The sequence below is a fragment of the Tamandua tetradactyla genome, chromosome 3, assembly GCF_023851605.1.
Source record: "Tamandua tetradactyla isolate mTamTet1 chromosome 3, mTamTet1.pri, whole genome shotgun sequence".
NCBI classification, from domain to species: Eukaryota; Metazoa; Chordata; class Mammalia; order Pilosa; family Myrmecophagidae; genus Tamandua; species Tamandua tetradactyla.
Genome location: NC_135329.1, coordinates 119,201,578 through 119,221,512, shown reverse-complemented (window position 1 = coordinate 119,221,512; position 19,935 = coordinate 119,201,578). Strand labels below are relative to the sequence as shown.

The 19,935-nt window shown below is 40.8% G+C and overlaps 2 protein-coding genes and 1 long non-coding RNA gene across 22 annotated transcripts in view; 1 reads left to right on the top strand and 2 right to left on the bottom strand.

Moving 5' to 3' along the window:
- The window catches only part of LYPD6 (LY6/PLAUR domain containing 6), a 252,582-nt gene extending 245,342 nt beyond the window's left edge, over window positions 1-7,240 (bottom strand). For 12 of the 16 annotated variants that reach the window (XM_077153763.1, XM_077153765.1, XM_077153764.1 and 9 more), the window contains exons 1-2: window positions 7,157-7,240; window positions 6,733-6,822 (exon numbers count right to left, since the gene is read on the bottom strand). The gene's annotated coding sequence lies outside the window, so the exon portion shown is untranslated. Of the gene's footprint in view, window positions 1-6,732; window positions 6,823-6,960; window positions 7,126-7,156 lie in introns of those variants that run through there. The other 4 variants (XM_077153767.1, XM_077153768.1, XM_077153769.1 and 1 more) reach the window with 4 other exon arrangements.
- Window positions 7,241-7,269: 29 nt separating this feature from the next.
- Window positions 7,270-10,181, top strand: LOC143677619 (uncharacterized). The gene is made up of 3 exons (XR_013172756.1): window positions 7,270-7,376; window positions 9,684-9,820; window positions 9,942-10,181. It is a non-coding gene; the product is annotated as an uncharacterized LOC143677619 (long non-coding RNA).
- A 6,627-nt stretch (window positions 10,182-16,808) lies between these two features.
- The window catches only part of LYPD6B (LY6/PLAUR domain containing 6B), a 208,135-nt gene continuing 205,008 nt past the window's right edge, over window positions 16,809-19,935 (bottom strand). For all 5 annotated transcript variants that reach the window (XM_077153780.1, XM_077153785.1, XM_077153781.1 and 2 more), the window contains one exon: window positions 16,809-17,489. In XM_077153780.1, coding sequence (XP_077009895.1) covers window positions 17,325-17,489 — 165 coding nt within the window. In that variant the 3' untranslated portion in view covers window positions 16,809-17,324. The remainder of the gene's footprint in view (window positions 17,490-19,935) is intronic.

Below are 19,935 nucleotides of genomic sequence, written 5' to 3'. Positions count from 1 at the left end.
TTACATTTTACATTTGTAATATGATAGGTGTCCCTCTCACATACTCCCACAACACCTTGTGTATACCTTTATCTTGCTATCTTTGTATGCCATGGCTGCTCTAACAAATACCACACACTAGTTGACTTCAATGACAAGAATTTATTGTCTCACAGTTTTGGAAGCCAGAAGTCCAAAATCAAGGGATAGCAGGCCACATTTTCTCCAACATTTGTAACATTCTGGTGATGGCTGCCAGCAATCCTTGGTGTTCCTTGGTTTATAGATGCATCTCTGCCTCTGTCACATAGTGATCTGTCTCCTTCTCTGATTTCTACTTCTGTGCCCAATTTCCTTTGCTTATAAGAATGCCAGTCATATTGATTAAGGCTACCTAATTTAATTTGGCCTCATCTTCATAGGATATATATTTTTTTGTATGCTGTATGGTAGGGGTCACATTTCATTCTTTCCCTATGTGACGATCCCATTATAGCAGCACCATTTGCTGAATTTTTTGGTGGGGGTGGGTAAGTGCACGGCCCCAGAATCGAATGCAGGTCTCCCACATGGCAGGTGAGAATTATACCACTGAACTACCTTTGCACCTTTAATAGGATCTTTAAAGATCCTATTTACAAATGAGTCCACCCTCAGTGGATCAAGGTTTAGGATTTGAACATGTCTGGGGTCGGGGAATGACTCAATCCCCAACAGCTACTTTTTTTAAAAAAATTTATTTATTTATTAATTTAAAAAAATTAAGAACAAACAAACAAAAACATTAACATATTATTCCATTCTACATGTATAATCAGTAATTCTCAATATCATCACATAGTTGCATATTCATAACAGCTACTTTTTGACGATTTATATTTAATGTCTATATTCTTTTTTGTCTTCCCCACTGCTCCTGAGTTGGATCTGTGGTCACAAAGATCAATAACACCTTCTTTACATCCCCAATGTCTGACACATATCAAGTATTCAGGAAGAATTTGTAGAGTGAATTGATGTAGGCTGACAAAGCAAGGTAACTAACCCGGACTGGGAAGGAAACTAAAGCTGTTACATCTTTCACACAGGATTCATGGCAAAATAATACTTCACCTTCAATTCTGATTTTCATGAAAAGAAGGAGTTAAAAGAATGACATGGTCAGACTCATTCTTCAAACTGAGTTTTGAATAGCACTCCTCTAAAAAGAGAGTTTTAATACATCCAGGCCAGAGGAAATTAAGATAATTTACTAACTCCCCCAAATGTGCCCAGAGTTGACTAGATTCAAGGAGGGCAAAAAAGTTTCTTGTAGACTTGTGAGAATCAGGGGGCATTTGGTAGTTAGCCTTTCCTGACACTGAACTGAGCATGGCCTGTCTCAGCATATTGTGAGATTCACTCATGGGAAATAAAACTGGGGCATTGCAGTTGGGGCTGTACGACGGGGAACTCCTGGTTTAGTTCGCTCCTTCAAGGCTTGTGCAGTAATAGCTTTTCCAATTACATCCATGGAAAACAAAAAGGGACAAATTGTATCTCAGTGCAGGGAGATGAGGGACGTTAATCGCATACTTTAAAAAGAAAAAAAAAATGCCATGAGATGGCAATATATTCAATATATAGAAAAGATTGTAGCAAAAAATCTTAAAGGCAAACATTCAGATTTTGCCTCCAAATATAATCTGGCTAGACTGCCCAAACAGTTCCAATGGTAATATATTTCTTGTGCCCTGCCACATTCCTGTGAATGCCAAGCCCTTCTCTGCACAGCCCTCTGCAGCCAGACGACTTGGCACTGATTTATATATGTCCTCTGTGGACATTAGGATAGGTGCACATCTAAGAGTCCTGTTTTTCTCATTATAGTAAAGATTCGCAAAAGAAGGGGACGCTCTTCTTTCTCCTTTTCTTCTTTCTCTTTCTTCTGTGCCTCTGCCTTTCCTTCTGTCTTTCTTTCCAGCTTCTTCTCACTATTTTATTTAGTCTCTAAGAGGACTGTACAATTCATTTCTCTATCCTTGCCTACTACCACATCTCCATCCTTACCCTACCCTCCCTGGCTCTCTCATGGTCTTGGAACTTTATTAGGTGAAGGCAAAGGTATTCCATGCAGAAGGAGCAACAAGAATTGGTCTTGGAGGGTGGTAGGAATTTGTTCAAGCACACCTCTTTTTCGGTGTGTCTTACAGTATATTTTAATTTAACCCTGTGAGAAGACGGTGTTTATCTCAAACAAAATGTCATTTACCCTGGGCAGCAAAAGAACATCAGGCCCTTGGGCTAGAGAGTGAGGGGCCACCTCTCATTTTAAGGGCTGGAATATGGAGGTGGGCAGAGAAGGGCTCATTCTAGGTATAGTGTTATCCTAGTTTCCTAGGATTGCTGCAACAAATTTTGACAGACTTGCTGGCAAAGAACAACAGAAATTCATTCTCTCATAGTTCTGGAGGCCTGAAGTCTGAAGCCAAAGTGTCGGCAGGGCTGTGCTTCCTCTGAAGGCTCTAAAGAAGAACTTTTTCTTCCTAGCTTCTTGTGGCCACCAGCAATCCTTGGCATTCCTTGGCTTGTGGCAGCATCACCCCAATCTCTGCCTCCATCTTCTCTTGGCCACCTTCTATTGGTGCATCTCCATTTTCACATGATGTTCTCACCAGTCTCTGTATATCTACTCCTCTTCTTGTAAGGTAAACAGTTATGTTGGATTAAGGGCCCACCCTACTCCAGTCTGACTTCATCTTAACATGACTAATTCCATCTACAATGACCTGTTTCCAAATAAGGGCACAATCAGAGGTACTGGGGGTTAGGACTTCAACATATCATGTTGGAGAGACACCATTCAACCTATAACGAATATGTGGCCAAGATTAAAAACTCCTCTGACCCACCTATCTGCCATTGCACCATAGGAATGCCAGGGAAAATATGTGTACTTAAAACCCAAAAAAGCTGGCAACTTTGGGAGCCCAGTTCTGGGGAGGATTGGAGCGTGGCTGTTAATGAACAAAGCAATGGGATGTGGCCCTAGATCAAGAAAACTCTTTTCTTTAGTGGGGCCTTATGATTCCAGGCTGTCGTGTTACTGAATTTTAGTGCTGTGCCCATAGCCATATCACCACAAACCTTCCAGCAATCTCCAGGGCTGGCATGGCACCAGATGGCACCAGTAGGTCTGATCATCAGTTTTCCAACAGAATAAAGGCATCAACAACTACCAAAAATATAAAAGAACTATTGGTGGACTGAGCAGGTCTCCTGATTTTCTGTCAATAGAAGATTCTTATATTAGGCCTAGATCCTAGAACAGAGTGACCACTGCTAGAGTTTGTGGAGAAATCCCAGGAAGGAGAATGTCAGAGAAAGATTTTTTTGTTTTGCAATAGAATGAGATTCAGTGTCATTTAATATGAATATTAAAAGTAATGAGTAGTTGTGCTATGTCCTAGGCAGAAGTTGTTACTGACCCACCGCTATCCCCTGGCCAGCTCCAGAGGTCCCAGACAGATAATTTCTGCACTTGCTAAGGCTTCTGGCCGCTCTCCTTCTCTGGGGCACCCGCTGGCCATAGGAGCATGCTCATCAGTGAGCAGGGCAGTGCAGAGGACTGGGAGTTAACACCCTGGGAATAACCCTCAACCAGTGAGGCACCAATGAGGGAACTGGTGGATAAATGCCTCAGCTTCCTCAGCTGAGGTGTGCTCCACAAAGCCTCTCGGAAAGACTCAGAAGGATTGAGCCCTAGTTGCCCATAGCGGTAACCTGCTCATGTATGTCCTTCTCATCCCACCTCTCCTCCCTGACAGTGCTTCCTGGGACCAGCTCTCCTTCCCTCAAAAAGACAGAAAGAAAACATAAAGCAAAAAACTACTTGAACCCAAATCCTTGTCTCAGGATCTGCTTTTGGGGAAACAAAACTAAAACAAGCCTAAGCTGTGGAGGGGGACATATGTGTTTAATCTCTTTGCACATCTGGCTCCCCACTAGATTTACCTCTTTTGGGAAAGGGACTCTTTTTGTAATTCTTGCACCTATTGTATCCTGATGCATGTCAGATCCTTAAATATTTGCTGAATAAATGAATGAGGAGGCTGAAAATGTTGAATTAAGCTACTAATTTCCCATCTTAAAGCAGCATGCTCAAGTTATTGGATAAAAACAAACTGGTGACAACTACCGTAGCCAGTGAAAAGTGGCAACCACTTCTCAAAAAGAGGGTCACTGAGCTTTTAGCATAGTGTGAAGGAAAGGTGCCCTCAGGGCCTAGGCTTGCCAACAGTTCACTGAGGCACCATCCACCATTGACACACACGTACTCAGACGTACACACATGCACACACCTCCCTCCAGCACAATATGAGGCCACACTGACACTACACATACCATGAAGAGACCTGACACAACTAAAAAGGCAAAGTGCCTTCTCATTCTATCCAAAAACATGCAGCAAATCCCATTCAGGTTGGTGAAGCTCACTTGGGGACAGTATTTAAACACTTAACAATCTGGTGATAATATCTGCTCCTTTAATTGACTGCTGCTGTCTGAGTGAAGAAATATCTGAAGCTCAATGTTGAAAGGTAATAGCTCCAAACCTAACTTTTTTACCTCCTTCTCCCTTAATTTTCTACATCTTCCTCTTTATATCCTACTCCTCCTCCAAATTAACTACATCTCCAATAGGATAATGATACAGTATTAACATATTCTTGATTTTGCAGTCTTAACTATTTTTAATATAATATAAGGGGCAGGGATTGTCAAAGGGCCACAATGTACCTTATAGGTGGAGGAGGGGCTTTCTTAAATAAAGGAGATATTCCCATGCAATCATCTTTTATGAGGCAATTTCTGGTGCCAGAGATGAAGCCTGGGGAGACAAGCTATAAATCTGAGGGAGAAAGAACCCCTTCCTTTTTCTATGCCAGGTATGGAAGGATCCTCTAGTAATTAAGGTATTAAAGTGCTCAGCAGATTTAAGTGGGGAGGGAGTGTTGCAGGTGGGATCCTTTCTATGTTGCACTTCCTCTCCAAGGTCACCTAGCCTTCACCAGGGTTTTATTCAAACTCTGCAGGATGGTCTTAGGTAGGGGAAGTAAAAGAGAAGATTAATGTAGAGGAGGTCATACCCTGTCCTCTAAGTCCTGAGTGGTATTAAAAGAAGCAAAACATAGGAGAGCAGAAGGGAGTTTGTCTTGGGGGTGGGTTGGGAGACAAAGTAGAAGGACAGGAGGAACCAGTTGCTGTAGAAAGCAGCACCTTGGGGGAGGATTTAGAAATAACTAAAATTACTCTTTAATGGTTGGTACCCAGGTTTCCTCAAAGTGGGTAAAGCTGAGCATTTCCTGGAAGTCTTTAGTTACCTGAGGTGAGAATCTATTTGTTCTACACCATTATATGAGCTTCAGATCCTCCCAAGATAATCCCTCCCTACTGAGCTAGGAATGACCTTTCCCATTGTAAATACTGTCCAGACGCTACCTGATATTTCTCACCTCCCAACCATTTGACAAGGAAGGATAAATACCATTTATTGATTATGGTGCTGGCTCATTCCAGTGACCAAGGTTAACGATTTGTTCATTTCAACTAGTATGATGTGTTTACATTAACCATTAGGGTTCAGGAGCAAATACTAAAGGAATTTGAGTTTTCTGACATCTACTTGAATTTCTCCTCAATCTTGGCAGTTGACAACATAATTCATCAATCTGCAAATCTTTCCTACCATTCAAACATCAGCTTGTTGGATTTTGCCTTTTAATATAAATCTATTAGAGTTAATCAATGGATGTTAAATTCCAATTCTCACCTGCATCAATTCCAAGAGACCCTCTCTCTACCAACCAACCAAAACAAAACCTACACGTCAAATAGATTGTTACAACAAATTGAAAACTGAATATTGTATGAGATCATGTTTATGAAACTTTGATCTTGGGGCACTTTTCTGAAAAAGCTCTTATATACCAATAGCCCAAATCCCAAACCCTTGACCTTCAGGGAACACAAGGGAGACAGCCTTTGACCTAATTCAGTTGAGTCCCAAAGCTGACATTATTTATGGAAACATGAGTGGTTGGATGGATAAATGCCCAGGGGCCTTGGCACTGTAGGTACTTAAATAAATCAAATGATCCAGAAAGCCCATACTAAGTGAGACTTACATATGAACTGCCACCTCCCTCATACCCATGAACAAATGCAAAGGGCAGAGAGGACCTGTATCCATTTCAAGGGGAAGCAGAGTGAGGCAGAGTGAGGGCAGAGGGAGCCCAGACAAGCAGGCCAAGTGTCTAGCCACAGGGAGACCTTGTTTTACCAAGGCAGGGATCAGAAAGGTCCCGCTCCACGCCCCCACCCCAGAAGTGAGAAATGCCACTTGGATTGTTCATGGTGCAAACTTGGCTTGTAGAATCCAGCCTCTGCCTGAAGACCCTGCTCTGAAGTTTTACCGAAACATAAATGACAGGGTGGGCAGAAGCAAGAATTTGTCTTTTTAATTAGGGTTTTTTTTTTTAATCACCTCTATCATTTTACTAAATACTTTTACTACTATGGCTTTTTTTTTTTCCCCAAAACTCTGGTTATCTTGTAGTGTCAGACATTTCTCAGATATTTCCCCCCAGGAAAAGTAAATTCTACATCAGCATATTAAAGAAATACAGCCCCTACCATCTAAAGACTCAGGTAAAAGACAAAAAGACCCACTTGAATTTTGACCAATGAAAAGTTATCTTGTTTGTTCCTTACTTTAATTTTCTTTCTTGAAGCAAATCTAGCAGTGCAGCCGTTGCTCTGTTAGACAGACCTTCCAGCAAGATCAGCAGGAAATTAGAAATGCTGCAGTAAAATATTTAGATCATAAGTCTCCAGAATTCAAACCATATCTGTCTCCTGCTTCAGTATGGATATTTGGAAAAACCAAAGACTCAATTATCAACAGCAACACCAGCAAATATTCATGAATTACAGACTGACCTATGCATGATAGTCTTTGCTCCCAGGGGATTTATATGAACACTATACATATTAAAGATCTTACACATTTCTAATTCCCTACCCTTGTCAGGGCAACCCTGGACTTGCAGCCTCTTGCTCTGTTTTGTAACTAAGTGTTGATTTGAAAACTAAGAGCAACTAATAAAATGGTAGGCACCAGAGGTAGAGTAAGTACCTGGTCTGTCACCTTTACAACCTTCTTCATTGTGCCTCTATGGATTTTATCCTTTCACAAACAGTGTCACCATGAGAACACTGGAACATGGAATGTTTTTCACCAGCACTTATCGTCATAAGCTGCTGAAGATGCGATAGCTGCCAAGTCATGGTCTTTTTACTTGAATTTTAAAAGCTGATGGAATAAATTTGACATTGGGATCAGTTGGGATATGGAGGTAAGAAGAGAGATCAAGAGAGAAAGGTGTCCACCATATTCTCACATTTAGCTTTAATAAGACTCTCAAAGATGGGTTCCCATACCTTATTCTTGAGTCCCGGCCAGTCAATGGAGCCCACCCATCACCACTTTTCAGGGAAGTGCCATGGGGTGGGGGAGCACCAAGGAGTTACATTCTCTGTCCTGTGACCCACACTCTACACCCCTACCCCTCACTACTGAAACACAGTTCCCTGGTCCTGGGGCAGCTAAACTCTAAGCTGGACAAGGGCTTACAAGGGTACCTGGAATGGAAATGTTTCCAAAACAAGAAAGCGCTGAGCAAACTGGATTGTGCAGTGGGAGCAAATGCAGAAAGGTCATGAAGGAGGGCAGTGACAAGGACCCAGAGAGCCAGAGTTATGAGAAATCTGAAATTTGAGTAAGCAGAAGATATTCAATAGAGGCAAGGCCCAGGAGCCAGTGCCTAGGAGGGGGGTCAAAGTGGGAAGACACTAAAAAGAGGCACAATTGGAAAGTCAATTTAAGGCACTGCAATAGAGAGAAGAATGAAGATCTTCTGGCTTTCAAAAGTTGTGAATCCCAGAAGGTCTTCCAGTTCCTGTCTGAGAGAGGACCAGCTAAACCAGGCTCTGTTTTGCCCATGATGCCTGGTTCCTACCCTGCCTTGTAGCTGAGAGACTTGCTTTCATTTTCCCCACATATAAAAACTAAGCTGCAGATAAGCAAGGCTGATGTTTTTCTGGTGGGTATATAAAAGTCTTTCTATGTGACAGGCATCAAGGAGAGTGTAGGACTTGAGATGAATTGACTTTTAACTGTCAAGTGCAATAGAACTGTTACCCATCAGCATCTTGATATACAGGCAAAAAAAAGAATAATTAAGCCCTGCCTTTCAAATAAGCATTGTAGCAAAGGCTACAAAGCACTGCAGTATTGCCAAATTTGTTGAAATCAATTCCTATTTTGTTGCAGCATGTGGCATGCCGAGATTGCTGAAACTAACAAAATGAAAAGCATTAATAATTGGTATTAATAGCTTGTATAAACCAATTTGCTTATTTGCCTAAGAAAATTCATCAAACAATTCATTAAATAGATGCTCTGTGCATTAGATAACATAAGGCATATATTTTCTGTTTTTAAAAAATGAGATATTTAGGGATTGGGGAAATCTAGCTTATTTTAAGAAAACTAAATGAGAACCTTTACATTTGTCAATAAAATGAAGCCAATTTGATGGAGTACAGAAGAACTATCTTAGAGACTTCAAAACCACAGAAAATATAAATGATTGACTTAAAAGAAAATGAAAATACGATAATAAGTTCATATTTGTTTGCAGTATTTGCTGACTAGCAACTACTTAAAAGAATCATTACTTGATCCTTCTGCAACATCTAGGAGGTAGATGGGAATAAATTACAAGCATAATTGGGAACTCAAATGTGGAGGGGTTAAACACTTTGTGAAAATATTTCACAGATTCAACTGAACAGGTATTTAATGATTCCCAGGCAAAGCTGTGGTTCCTACAGGATATGGTAGAAGATGTAGGATATGGTGGAAGATGTAGGGGATATTTTGGGCCCAGTTTTTGTTCAGAATTCTCTCTTGTCATGTGCCCAAGTGATGTTTAATTCTTTGAGAACTAAATTACAAGTTTTGAGGATGCTAGGCTTTAGGGTTCTTTCTCGGTTCTTCCTCGCTTCCAATCTACCCCCTTCCTGGCTGTTTATTTTTATTAAATATTTTACTACAGGTTGGTTGCTAACTGCTCCCTGTAAAGGACAAATAAATAAATAATTGACAACAATTTCAGATTCACAGAAATTTATCTTAAAAAACATAGGAGTTTAATTACATGGGAAAATACCGGGGTGAGGGGATGGACCTGATTTTCAAGTGGGATAATATGTTGTTATATGCAAAGCCAGGTCCTACTCCAGTCTTATAAATAATTCACCTCCACACTGATTGACCCACATAGCATCATCAGTCCATCTTCCATCCAAGAGAATCACAGCTAGTAAAAGCCATGACAACCTCGTCCTGAGTCTTAGCATTTCATACACTAGGGCATAAGTCATTCAAACTTCAGCTGTTTATAAAGCTAAACTCTTAGAACAGCTCTGCATTGGACATTGCTGCCAAAGGATAACCGGTTAGGTCAGCGTGATTCCTGGATTTAAGTTATTGTTGGATCCCAGCAGAGATTCTAAGAGAGCACGTATAGAGAAGCCTCTCAGGCATACGTTGTTTTCCTACTCCATCTGTACCAATCTCAGACAATACTTCCCCTCAGGTACTGCAGACGTCTAAGTAAAAGAATTAAATGTTTATTAGGATTCTGCACAAGCGCTCTGGGAACTTCATCCTCAGCCTTGCATCCTTAGCTCACACCCTTATCCACATCTGACAAAGAACAACAAACTACTTCAGGTAATTGCATTTTCAGAGCAGCCGATAATGAATTGGGGAAGATCTGGCCTCGCCCCTTCCCTTGCTGAAAAAGTAGATAAGATCTAACATTCTTGCTCTTTTTCTTTTTCTCTTTTGATAGTCAGTCAAGAAAGATTTACCTCGAACTATATGACTGTTTTCTCCCTAACCATGAATTCTAAGCTTTTGCCATGTTTGCAATATGTGTTTCATTATCTTATGTAATCATGGATTATCTTTCCACTTAATTAAACTCACTTTGAAATTTTGTGTTAACAAGAAAAAATGCAGAAGCCATGTAGAATTATTTCACTAATCTATTACACCAATCAAATAACTGCTACCTGCCCCTAGGTAAAGATGAGACATTACTGCAACTATGATCAAAATCTTTCTCTTGTCTTTCTTCAAATTCCTGAATTTTCAAAGCCAGGTAAGCATTAGAAAAGCCAGATGCCAAATACTGCTGAGAAAACATCTTCTAAAACCAGTGTTAGACATTCGGATTTACGATTACATACAAGAAGAGAACAATAGAAAATGTGAGCATACCAAAGTTAGGCAAAAACTGGGTTGTTTCTTTACTTTTCAACTTAGTTCTATCTTCATTTTCCTTTGTTAGTTAAGATACAGAAATTGGAGAAATAGGTATTGTCAGTCTATTAGCGAATTTTGCACTAAATTCACCAGTTAAAATGAGGATAGATATTTAATATCTCTTACCTATCTCTGACTCATGGTTGATTTCATAGTAAATTTAGAAATATTCAGAAATAATAAACTATTAATTTCCAAAAAGTCTTCAGAGGGCATATGGAAATAAAGGAAATAAAAAAAAAAAAAACTAATACTCAGAAAACCTAATATTCAGCCTCTCAATAGATTTCTAGTCGGGTAAACACTAAGGAACAGTGGGCACTTCAGACTTAGAGGAAAATGCCATGAGTGGAGAATTACAAATTATTCAGGATACTGAATCAGTCAGGAAACATAAGAACAAAACCAAAGGAAAAGTATTTGACACCACCCCCTTTTATTTCTTTTTTTATGAAAAATAACATATATATATATATGTTCAAAATATATATGATATATATATATGTTCAAAAAAGCAATGAATTTTCAAGCATAACATAACAGTTGTAGAACAGATTTCAGAGTTTGAAATGGTTACCATTCCACAATTTTAGGTTTTTACTTCTAGGTGCTCTAAGATACTGGAGACTAAAAGAAATAACAATTTAATGATTCAGCAATCATACTCATTTGTTAAAACCTACCTTCTCTGTATAACTACACCATCAACTTTTATCTTTCTATCCCTCTCTTTAGGGGTATTTGGGCATGGCCATTCTAACTTTCTCATGTTGGAAGGGGTTGTCAATAATATGGGATAGGGAGATGGAACTGGTTGATGTTTTGGAGAGGCTGGGACCTCTAGGTTACAGGACTTATCTAGGCCAGGGACCCATCTTGAGGTTGTAGGTTTCTGGAAAGTTATCCTAGTACATGGAACCTTTGTAGAATCTTATATATTGCCTTAGGTCTTCTTTATGATTGGCTGGAATGGTTTTGGTTGGGGTTTGGCAAGTTATGATAGGTAGCAATGTTGACGCTACCCCTTTTTAAGCACCTTTTCAATTTTCTGCCTCTGCTCCCCCAGGCTAATGGAAATAGAGCTGCAGAGGAAGGAGCCTATGATCCTGGAGAAGGGAGTATTTCAGAAGGTTGTAAGGTCCATTCAGTCAACACGCTTTTATTAGTACGTAGGATATCCCACTTATTCAGGACTCCATCTTAACCACCCCCATGCTTCTGCAGGTTTTCCCCTCATATTTTTCTGCATTCCAAAGTCAGTTGGCTAAGCTCAGTGAACAAAAGCTTCTCTTGCTGAATACTTTGGCAAGTGCTACCTACTCTCTACACCCCTTGGAGATTTACAATGCACATAAATCAAAAGGAAATGTGATGGAAATTGCAATAGGCAGGGATCTGGGGTCTTCTCTGTCTGGGTCTGCTTCTAGCTACCTCTGCAGTTAGGGCAAGTCCATACACCTCTCTAGGGCTCTGCTCTTACTCTTAATGTGATAGCATTGCCTCAGCCACCTTTACTCCTCTCTCCCCACACTGGCTCAGAGTGTGGGAATCTACAGCAGACATTGCTGACTGGCCACCCCAAACCTATTTCTTCCTTCATTCTTTATAAACTGTACCTTTTCTTGTTTAAGTATCTAGCCCTGCCATGCAGAACCCATGCTTAAGGGGACACTGAACTCTCTTAGCTAAGGATTACCATATCTTTCATGCTTGGAAATGATTCTGCAATGGGCATAGGACCTGTTAAATCAGTGAGGGAAAGGTTGGCTGGGAAGTTCTCTTCTTGGACAGGTTCCAGCAGTAGCCCTCTGTCTATTCCTCTGGACACTGGGCAGGGGGTGGGGACAATGGGACAGCTGTGGCCATCTCACTACTAGAGGACAGGGCAGAGGGGAGAGCCAACAGAATGGCAAAAAATGGAACAAGAAACACTGGATTAAATCCACCCTGATAATTACTCTTCCTCTGAACTTAGAGTTGTATGAGACAATTAATTCATTTATGACAATTTGAATGGGGCTTTCTGTTATCTGCAGTTGAAGTCATCATAATGAATACAGCACTTTATGACAGGATAAGTGTTCTCCTTAGGGACCCTCAAAGGCAGCTTGCCCCTTATTGCTTATCCTCTTTTGTGGTCTATTTGCATTAGATGTGGCTTTTCAACTTGGTTCAGCCCCTTCGACAGGCTCATGTTGTTGCCCTTTGCCTCACATTGCTCCTTCCCTTCTCACTCAGCCATGACTCCCAGGGACTCCAGTCAGTGGGCAGGACCCTGGACTGCTGCTTGCCTGCAGTTATTTTCTAGGGCCCCAAGTTTCTGAGAGCTCTCACTTGTCAGCCCTTCCAAGCCACAGAGTTCTTCAGGCACTCCCTGTCCCTTAGATGGGACCAATTTTCATGAACCTCAAAAGGGAGAGGTTTACCAGACACATGATGTTCTCAACCTTCACAAATGTGAAACATACTTTCTTAATTCCACATCTCAGCAGTTTTATGTTGGGGTCCTGGATTATCATTTGCAAAAGGGAGGCCCTAAGACTACCAGTATCAAAATCACCGGGGTGCATGTTAAAAATGCAGAGTCCCAGATCTGCTGAACAGCATTCCTGTGAAGAAGCTGTAGAAGCCTACTTTCACAACCCAAACCATGGTTATCAAAGATGGGTCAGCTTCTAATCTCAGCATCTGCTGCAGTAGAGGCCATGGCAACTGGTAGAGAAAGGCTGGGAAGGAGGAAGAGAATTATGAAGACAAGGGAGAAGTGCGAAGTGTGACAGGAAGATGTTGGACTGTTTCAGATGCATAGTAGTGGAAATATGCCTAAAGGTTGGCTCAAATTACAGTAACCGTTTGTTTTCTAGTTTCTAGAACTTTCACCTTTGTACATTCTAGCCTTTGTCTCCTGCTATGACTTGCACCCAGACAGATCCAGCACCATGATGGAACCCTTTCACAAATCACAGAGTCAATGACAAAGAACAAGGTGAAAAATAAAATGCCCAAGAGCTAAAGTTCAGAGTAAACTTTTATAAACTGGCTAATCTAAATGTCACAAAAACTTTGTGTATTGGGTTAGTCATTTCACAAACATGAAATACATTTTCCTGGTTCCATACATCACTTCCCAAGTCCATGCCAATTCAGACTATTCATTTCATACCTTGCATGGCTTTATATGTTCTTTCCCAGTGAGAAAGAGAAGCCAACTCACCTCCTTCTCTTTTCTTATGAGATATATTTTATGCAATCACTGACATGAGAGAATACAGATTGTATGGAAAATAATGACTGCCATTTCTGACTGTTCATTTCACTGAGGGTTTAATTTAGGGAGTCTTTGGATTTAGTGCCTTTTTTTTTTTTCTTTTTCAGAAAATGATTGGATGGATGGGATTTAAAAGTCAATTCCAGAATATAGATCATTTCAAAATGGACCCTCAATAGGCCATTCCTTCAGACCCTTCTTGCATTCATAGCTAAACTCCCTTGTCTCTTTTATAACAACAAATCTTCATATTTCCCTTCTTTTCTGCCCCTACTTTTCTACTGCAACTCTCACTGGACATATTGATGATATCACAGTATTTCTCATTTTCCTATTCTCCAGGGAAAAATTAAATTATTCTGAAGTATGAGATACATGGCCATTCCCAATGCAGCGACTAAAGAAATCTAATGCAATTTATTCTAATAATAGGATAAATCTTTTGGCTTCTAGTTTTATAATGACATTGGAGATGCACCATTTTGAATTGACTCATAATGCATGAGGTTTCATGTTAGAATTCAATGGCCAGGTATTGGAGCAAGAGTCTTCTGGTTACCACCATCATCCCATCTCTTATTCTCTGGTTTTGGTGGCTCCCAAAGTGCCTGTGTATCAGAATCACCCAGGAAATTTCTTAAAAATAAGGATTTCCTGACTCAACCCAGCATAAAAAATCCAACCCTAAGAACATGGAGCCCAGTGATCTGATTTTTCTTTTTTTTACAGGCTCCCTAAGTGATTCTCATACAGCCACTAAGGACCTCCTGGTTAGGACATTTGGGAAGCACTTATCTGGTCCAGTGGTTCTTGAACTTGAAAATGCATGAGTCACCCAGGGAGGTTGTTAAACAGATGGAATGCTCAGAGATTCTGATTCAGTAGGCTGGGGTGGGGCCTGAGAATTTGTATTTCTAAATGTTCCCAGGTGATTCTGATGCTGTTGGTCTGGGGACCACACTTTGAGAATCACTGGTCTAATGCAGAGTACTTGTCCATGTGCTGACTGTTCATTAATATTTCTATTTGGGAGCCAAGAACTAGGCTTCAGAGGAAGGAACAATCCTCTAAGGTCAGCAGGTAACAAACCTGGCCGATCATCACAATCACCTGTGAGCTTTTAAAAACAATTCAACTACTGGGTTTAGGTTTTGGCTTAATCAAAGACCTAGGTTACTCTGGATGGTTTGTATGGTGTATGAATACATCTTAATAAAATTGCATTTAAAAAAAGAGACCTGTGGAATCAACATCTCCATGATGCTGTGGGAATTTGTACTGTTTTAAGTCAGCCAGAAAACGTTATTTCCTAAAAAGATTTGAAACCATTTTCTTAGGTAAGCCACACTTGTAAGTTCATACCTAGCTTACACTGAAAAACGATTTCTTGTTTATCTGAAATTCAGATTTAACTAGGCATCCTATAGTTTTATTTGCTAAACCTGGCACCCCTACTCATTTGGCTGTTGCCAGGAGTTGGATTCTGCTGTGCATTCCTGCTTTTGTTCAACTCACCCTATTTTAAAAGCTTAGAGGAGTGGCGGTGAGGAGAGAAACCCATGTAAACATAATGTGGGGGGTGAAGAAGAGAAAATTAAGATGTTTCCTCAGGAAAGGAAAAAAAAACCACAAAGGAAAATTCATTAGACAGCAGGAAAAAAATCAGAAAAAAATTACTGTCTGCTAATGGTTTTTACCAGACAATTCGTCAATTAGACAGTCATAAGAGACCCTGGGGAATGAAAAAGACATTGAAGATGCTATTAAAATGCTTCAAGTGAAGCCATATATAATTAATTTCAAACAAGCAGAAGCTATGAAAGCTCAAACACTTTAAGGTGCTGAGTGAAGGGCAGGATACATATACATCAGGCTTCCAAACGATGCGTCCAGGTGAGTCCAAGATTGGGCCGCAAACACAGAGATAATGATGTCTGTCCCCTCCCTGAAGCAAAGCGGCTTAAGATGAGACACTGACAATATTTGGAGGAAGAGATGAAACATACATACAGCCAAGTACCTGACAGCGGCACATAACTACTAAGATACAGAATACAATGAGTAGAACAAACTATTATAACAGAGAAGAAACATGCAGTGATGCAGAAGACAAAAGCAAGCAAGAGATATTATCTGGCACACCCAGACACAGAGTGACCAATGTTCTTGCAAAGAAAGCAGCTCTCTCCCTCTGCAGTCTTACTGTTTCAGACATTAAGGGTCAGCAAACTTTTCCTGTAAAGTACAAGATAGAAAATATTTTAAACTTTCAAGGCCATATAGTTTCTGCCACAACTAAAGTCAGCCACTCTTGCAGAAAAGCAGACAGAGACAATACGTAAATGAATGGATATGGCTATGTGCCGATAAAACTTCATTCACCAAAAGAGGAGGTGGGCTACACTTGGGCCACAGTTTGCCAAGTCCTGTCACGGGGGAGCCTAAGTGGCAGGGGACAGATTCACTAGTGGATTCTACAGAGCAGACTGCATTCTAAGGTAGATCCTCAATTAGAAGAGAAACAGGAAAACAAAAAAAAAAACATTCAATTAATCCATCACTACACATAAAGGGCAGAGTGTTTAATGGTCACATGCAAAGTGTGACAGCAGGAAAACAGGATCCTGGAAACAGGGAGAAGATGCTTATTTAAAATTCTGAGGTCCTGCTATAAAAGGGGAAGAGAAGATGATGAGGAGATCCAACATTCTAGTACATATCTAGAGAGGTTCTCTTGGGGGACTTGACATACAGAGGGAAGGAGATGACCATCAAGACAGAGGGGTCACCTTGCCAGTTTCGCTGATTTGGTAGAGGCCTCTGACTAGCACTCTTTAAGATGCTACACTGAGGGTACCTCAAATGATTAGCTGTCATCATCCCTGATCACAGAGGTTTCCTGACTGTCTTGATTCACCAAATTTGCATTTAACATCCCAAGAAGTGTACTTCTTGAATAAGAAAAATATAAGTCACTTTCGCATAGACTTTTAAACTTTAAGTCAGAATATGTCACTGATGGTGTGTGAAAACCTAACTGCAATGAGCTCCTTTGTGATACTGTAAACGTGTTTCATCTGAGATGTTCAGGTCAGTCAAGAAACACACATACATGCATCTACATTATGTAATTTAAAAGCTTTATTTCCACTCCCCACAATTAATGAATAGATTTCATATTAGTTCAATTGGAAGTTTTCTTCCTTCGGCTGCCTTTCTCATTTGCTGTGCCTTTGGAGGAATACTGCTTTCTCACATGGGAGGGGACAGATTTCAGTGACACACTGAGCAAATCACAGAAAGAAAAGGGTCTGACCCAGCAGCCTCGGAGGAAGTCAAGGAGATTAAGAAGTCCTTTTGGCTAAGATCCTCTTGGCAGAACCGAGAAAATGCAGCTCCCTATGAAAAGGAAGACCAGAAGCTGAAGAACTGTCCTCAGTCCTTGCCAAACACCCTCCTCTCAGTCCCACAGCCTTAAACATGAGTGTGTTAGCTAAGCAAACAACTGGCTTTGCTTTGGGGTCCAAAGTGAGCTCTTCACCAAGTGCAAAGTTGGTCTTCAGGCAAAAGTTCACCATTGACAGTTTTTACACTTGTGCTTTAGAGTGCTGGTCTCTGCCTCTCCTCAGAACGGTGGCATCATAGCAATGGAAGCACCAAGACCCAGGCAAGCACGAGTAGGTAGAGCGTGGGTCTGCTGCTGCCTGATGTCCTCTGAGCGTGCATTACGGCGAAGACGGCATTAGTGTGATTGGTGGGCAATTCTACGTTGCAGATCATTCCTTCACAGCAAGACCTGCACTCCTGTTATAAAGGAAGAGGAGAGGGGGAAGAGGGCATGAATGAGAATAATATGAGAGAAAGGATAAAACCAAAGAAAGCCTTCCTTTAACGACAGAAGAAGAGCCAATCATCCAGTCTGCCTGGCACACAGGCTCTTGGGTGCCCTACCCCCAATGACCAGGAGATAAAGACCATTTGAGAGTCTTTTTATCCTAACTGTGATTTGTATCAAACTTGAACATAACCAAGGGAAAGAAAAGGAAGGAAAACTGAGTAAGACTGCTTGATTGATTCAATAACTCTTCTAAAGGTCTGTAAGGGAAAACACTGAAACAAAAAACAAAAGCTAGGAACTTTTTGGATTAGTCACTGATTTCCTCTATCAGTAGTCCTTGTTAGGGGATAATAAGGACTCTCTATTGTCTATGCTAACACCTGATTGCTATCATTACAGCCATGCCGGCTGGCTAATTATGACTGCTGAGTGGTGAAAAAGGCGGGATTGCTAACAGTCCAAGGTCGTCAGTGTTTCCAGGGAAAACTGTCCTGTGGTAATACCCATGCATGGCTGGTACAATGCTTCAACCTGATAAGTCTAGCCATTCACAGAGGCTTCCAGAATGACTTGGTGAAAAAAAAGGCACTTATTGAGTATTTAGGTCAGTGGTTCTCAACTCTGGTTATACTCCAGAATCCCCTCAGGGAATTCTGATTTACCAAGAGAATGGTGTAAGATGCTCCAGGGTGCTGTTCACCCACAGACTTTTAACAACTAGCAAAAACTGGCAGCGCCAGCTTCCTTAAAACTCCAGAAAACAATTAAAGGTCTGCAGTAACTGGGCAAGAAAACACAACTCTAAACACAGTAGGAGAAGCTTGTGGCACCTTTGCTAGCCCCTTCCCCAACTCCCCACTGGCATGGGATGGAGACAGCCTATGCCCTGACCGTGGGTCCATGGCCCTATTCCAGAGGGAGCAGAATAACCCCTATGTACAAACTGGGATGCCTGTATGTTAGTGCCAATCTATTAAGTGGCAGCCTGAAAGTTTGACCCAGGCAAACAGTCTCTTGTTTGCCCTTCCAGAATTAGCCCTACAGGCATAAACAGCTTACATACAACCAAAGGAGGGCAAGAAACAATTAAGACAAAGCAGCCTGAGGCAACGGGTTACCTACTTCATGTCATACAATCTAGTACCCTTAAGGGGGAGAATGTCTATTTCATAGGGGGTGGAAGGGGCATTTGAATTTCTGTGAAAGGAAGAATTCCTAAGGTGGTGAGCAAACACAAGCCTAGGACAAGAAACAGGCTCAAAAGAGACACAGAAGACCATGCATGTTATAGTTACCTTGGACTGATTTTCTTGAGAGGAGAAATAAATCCTGAAGGAGGGCACCAGCCAATGCAGAGAAGATTTTCAATGACTATAAATGGGATTTTTATATTTGTTTGTTTATGTTAGCTCCTGGCCAAGAGAGACAGGAAATCTTTTGTATCACTAGCTGAAAACAAACTTAAGGAACAGACAAATGAGGGACTAAATCTCAGAGTTTACACTTTAAAATATTCAAATGTACAGTGTGCAACAAAAGATTACAAGACTAAGAAGCATGAAATGATGGCCCATCCAAAGGAACACAATAATAATCCAGAACCATCAGCCCAGAAGACCAGACTTTGGACATAGGACAAAGATATTTTTTAAATGATCCTCAGTATTCTTGAGGAGATAAGGGAGGACACAGAGAATCTCAAGAAAGAGAGAAATTTTTAAAAGGAACCAAATGGAAATATTGGAGGTGAAGATGAAAATAACTGAAATGAAAAATTCCTTCGAAGGTTTCAAGAACAGATTTGAGCTGGCAGAAGAAATAATCAGTGAACACCAAGGCAATACAATTAAAAAGATTCAGGCCGAGAAGCAGAAATGAAAAAGAAAGAAAAAAGTAAACAGAGCTTAAGAGACCTGTGGAACACCACCAAGCATACCAATATATGCATTATGTAGACCAAGCCCTTAATCTTGAGGCTTGCTCTTGTGTAGCTTATTACGTAGTAGAGAAGCTAAGGCTATCTATAGTTATGCCTAAGAGCTACTTCCAGAGGACCTCTTTTGTTGCTCAGATGTGACCTCTCTCTCTCTCTCTCTCTCTCCAAGCCCAACTCTGCAAGGAAAATCATTACCTTCCTTCCTACAAGGGACATGACATCCACAGGTAAAAATCTCCCTCACAACATGGGATATGACTCCCAGGGATGAGCTTGTCTCCTGCACCATGGGATTGACAATGCTTTCCTGACCAAAAGGAGGAAAAGAATTGTAACAAATAAAGTATCAGTGGGGCTGAGAGAGTTCAACTAGAGTCAAGAGACCACTCTGGAGGCTATGCATGCAGGCTTCAGCTAGATATTACTATTTAATGTGATTTGACAAACCCTTACCAAAATCATTCCTGCCAACCCTA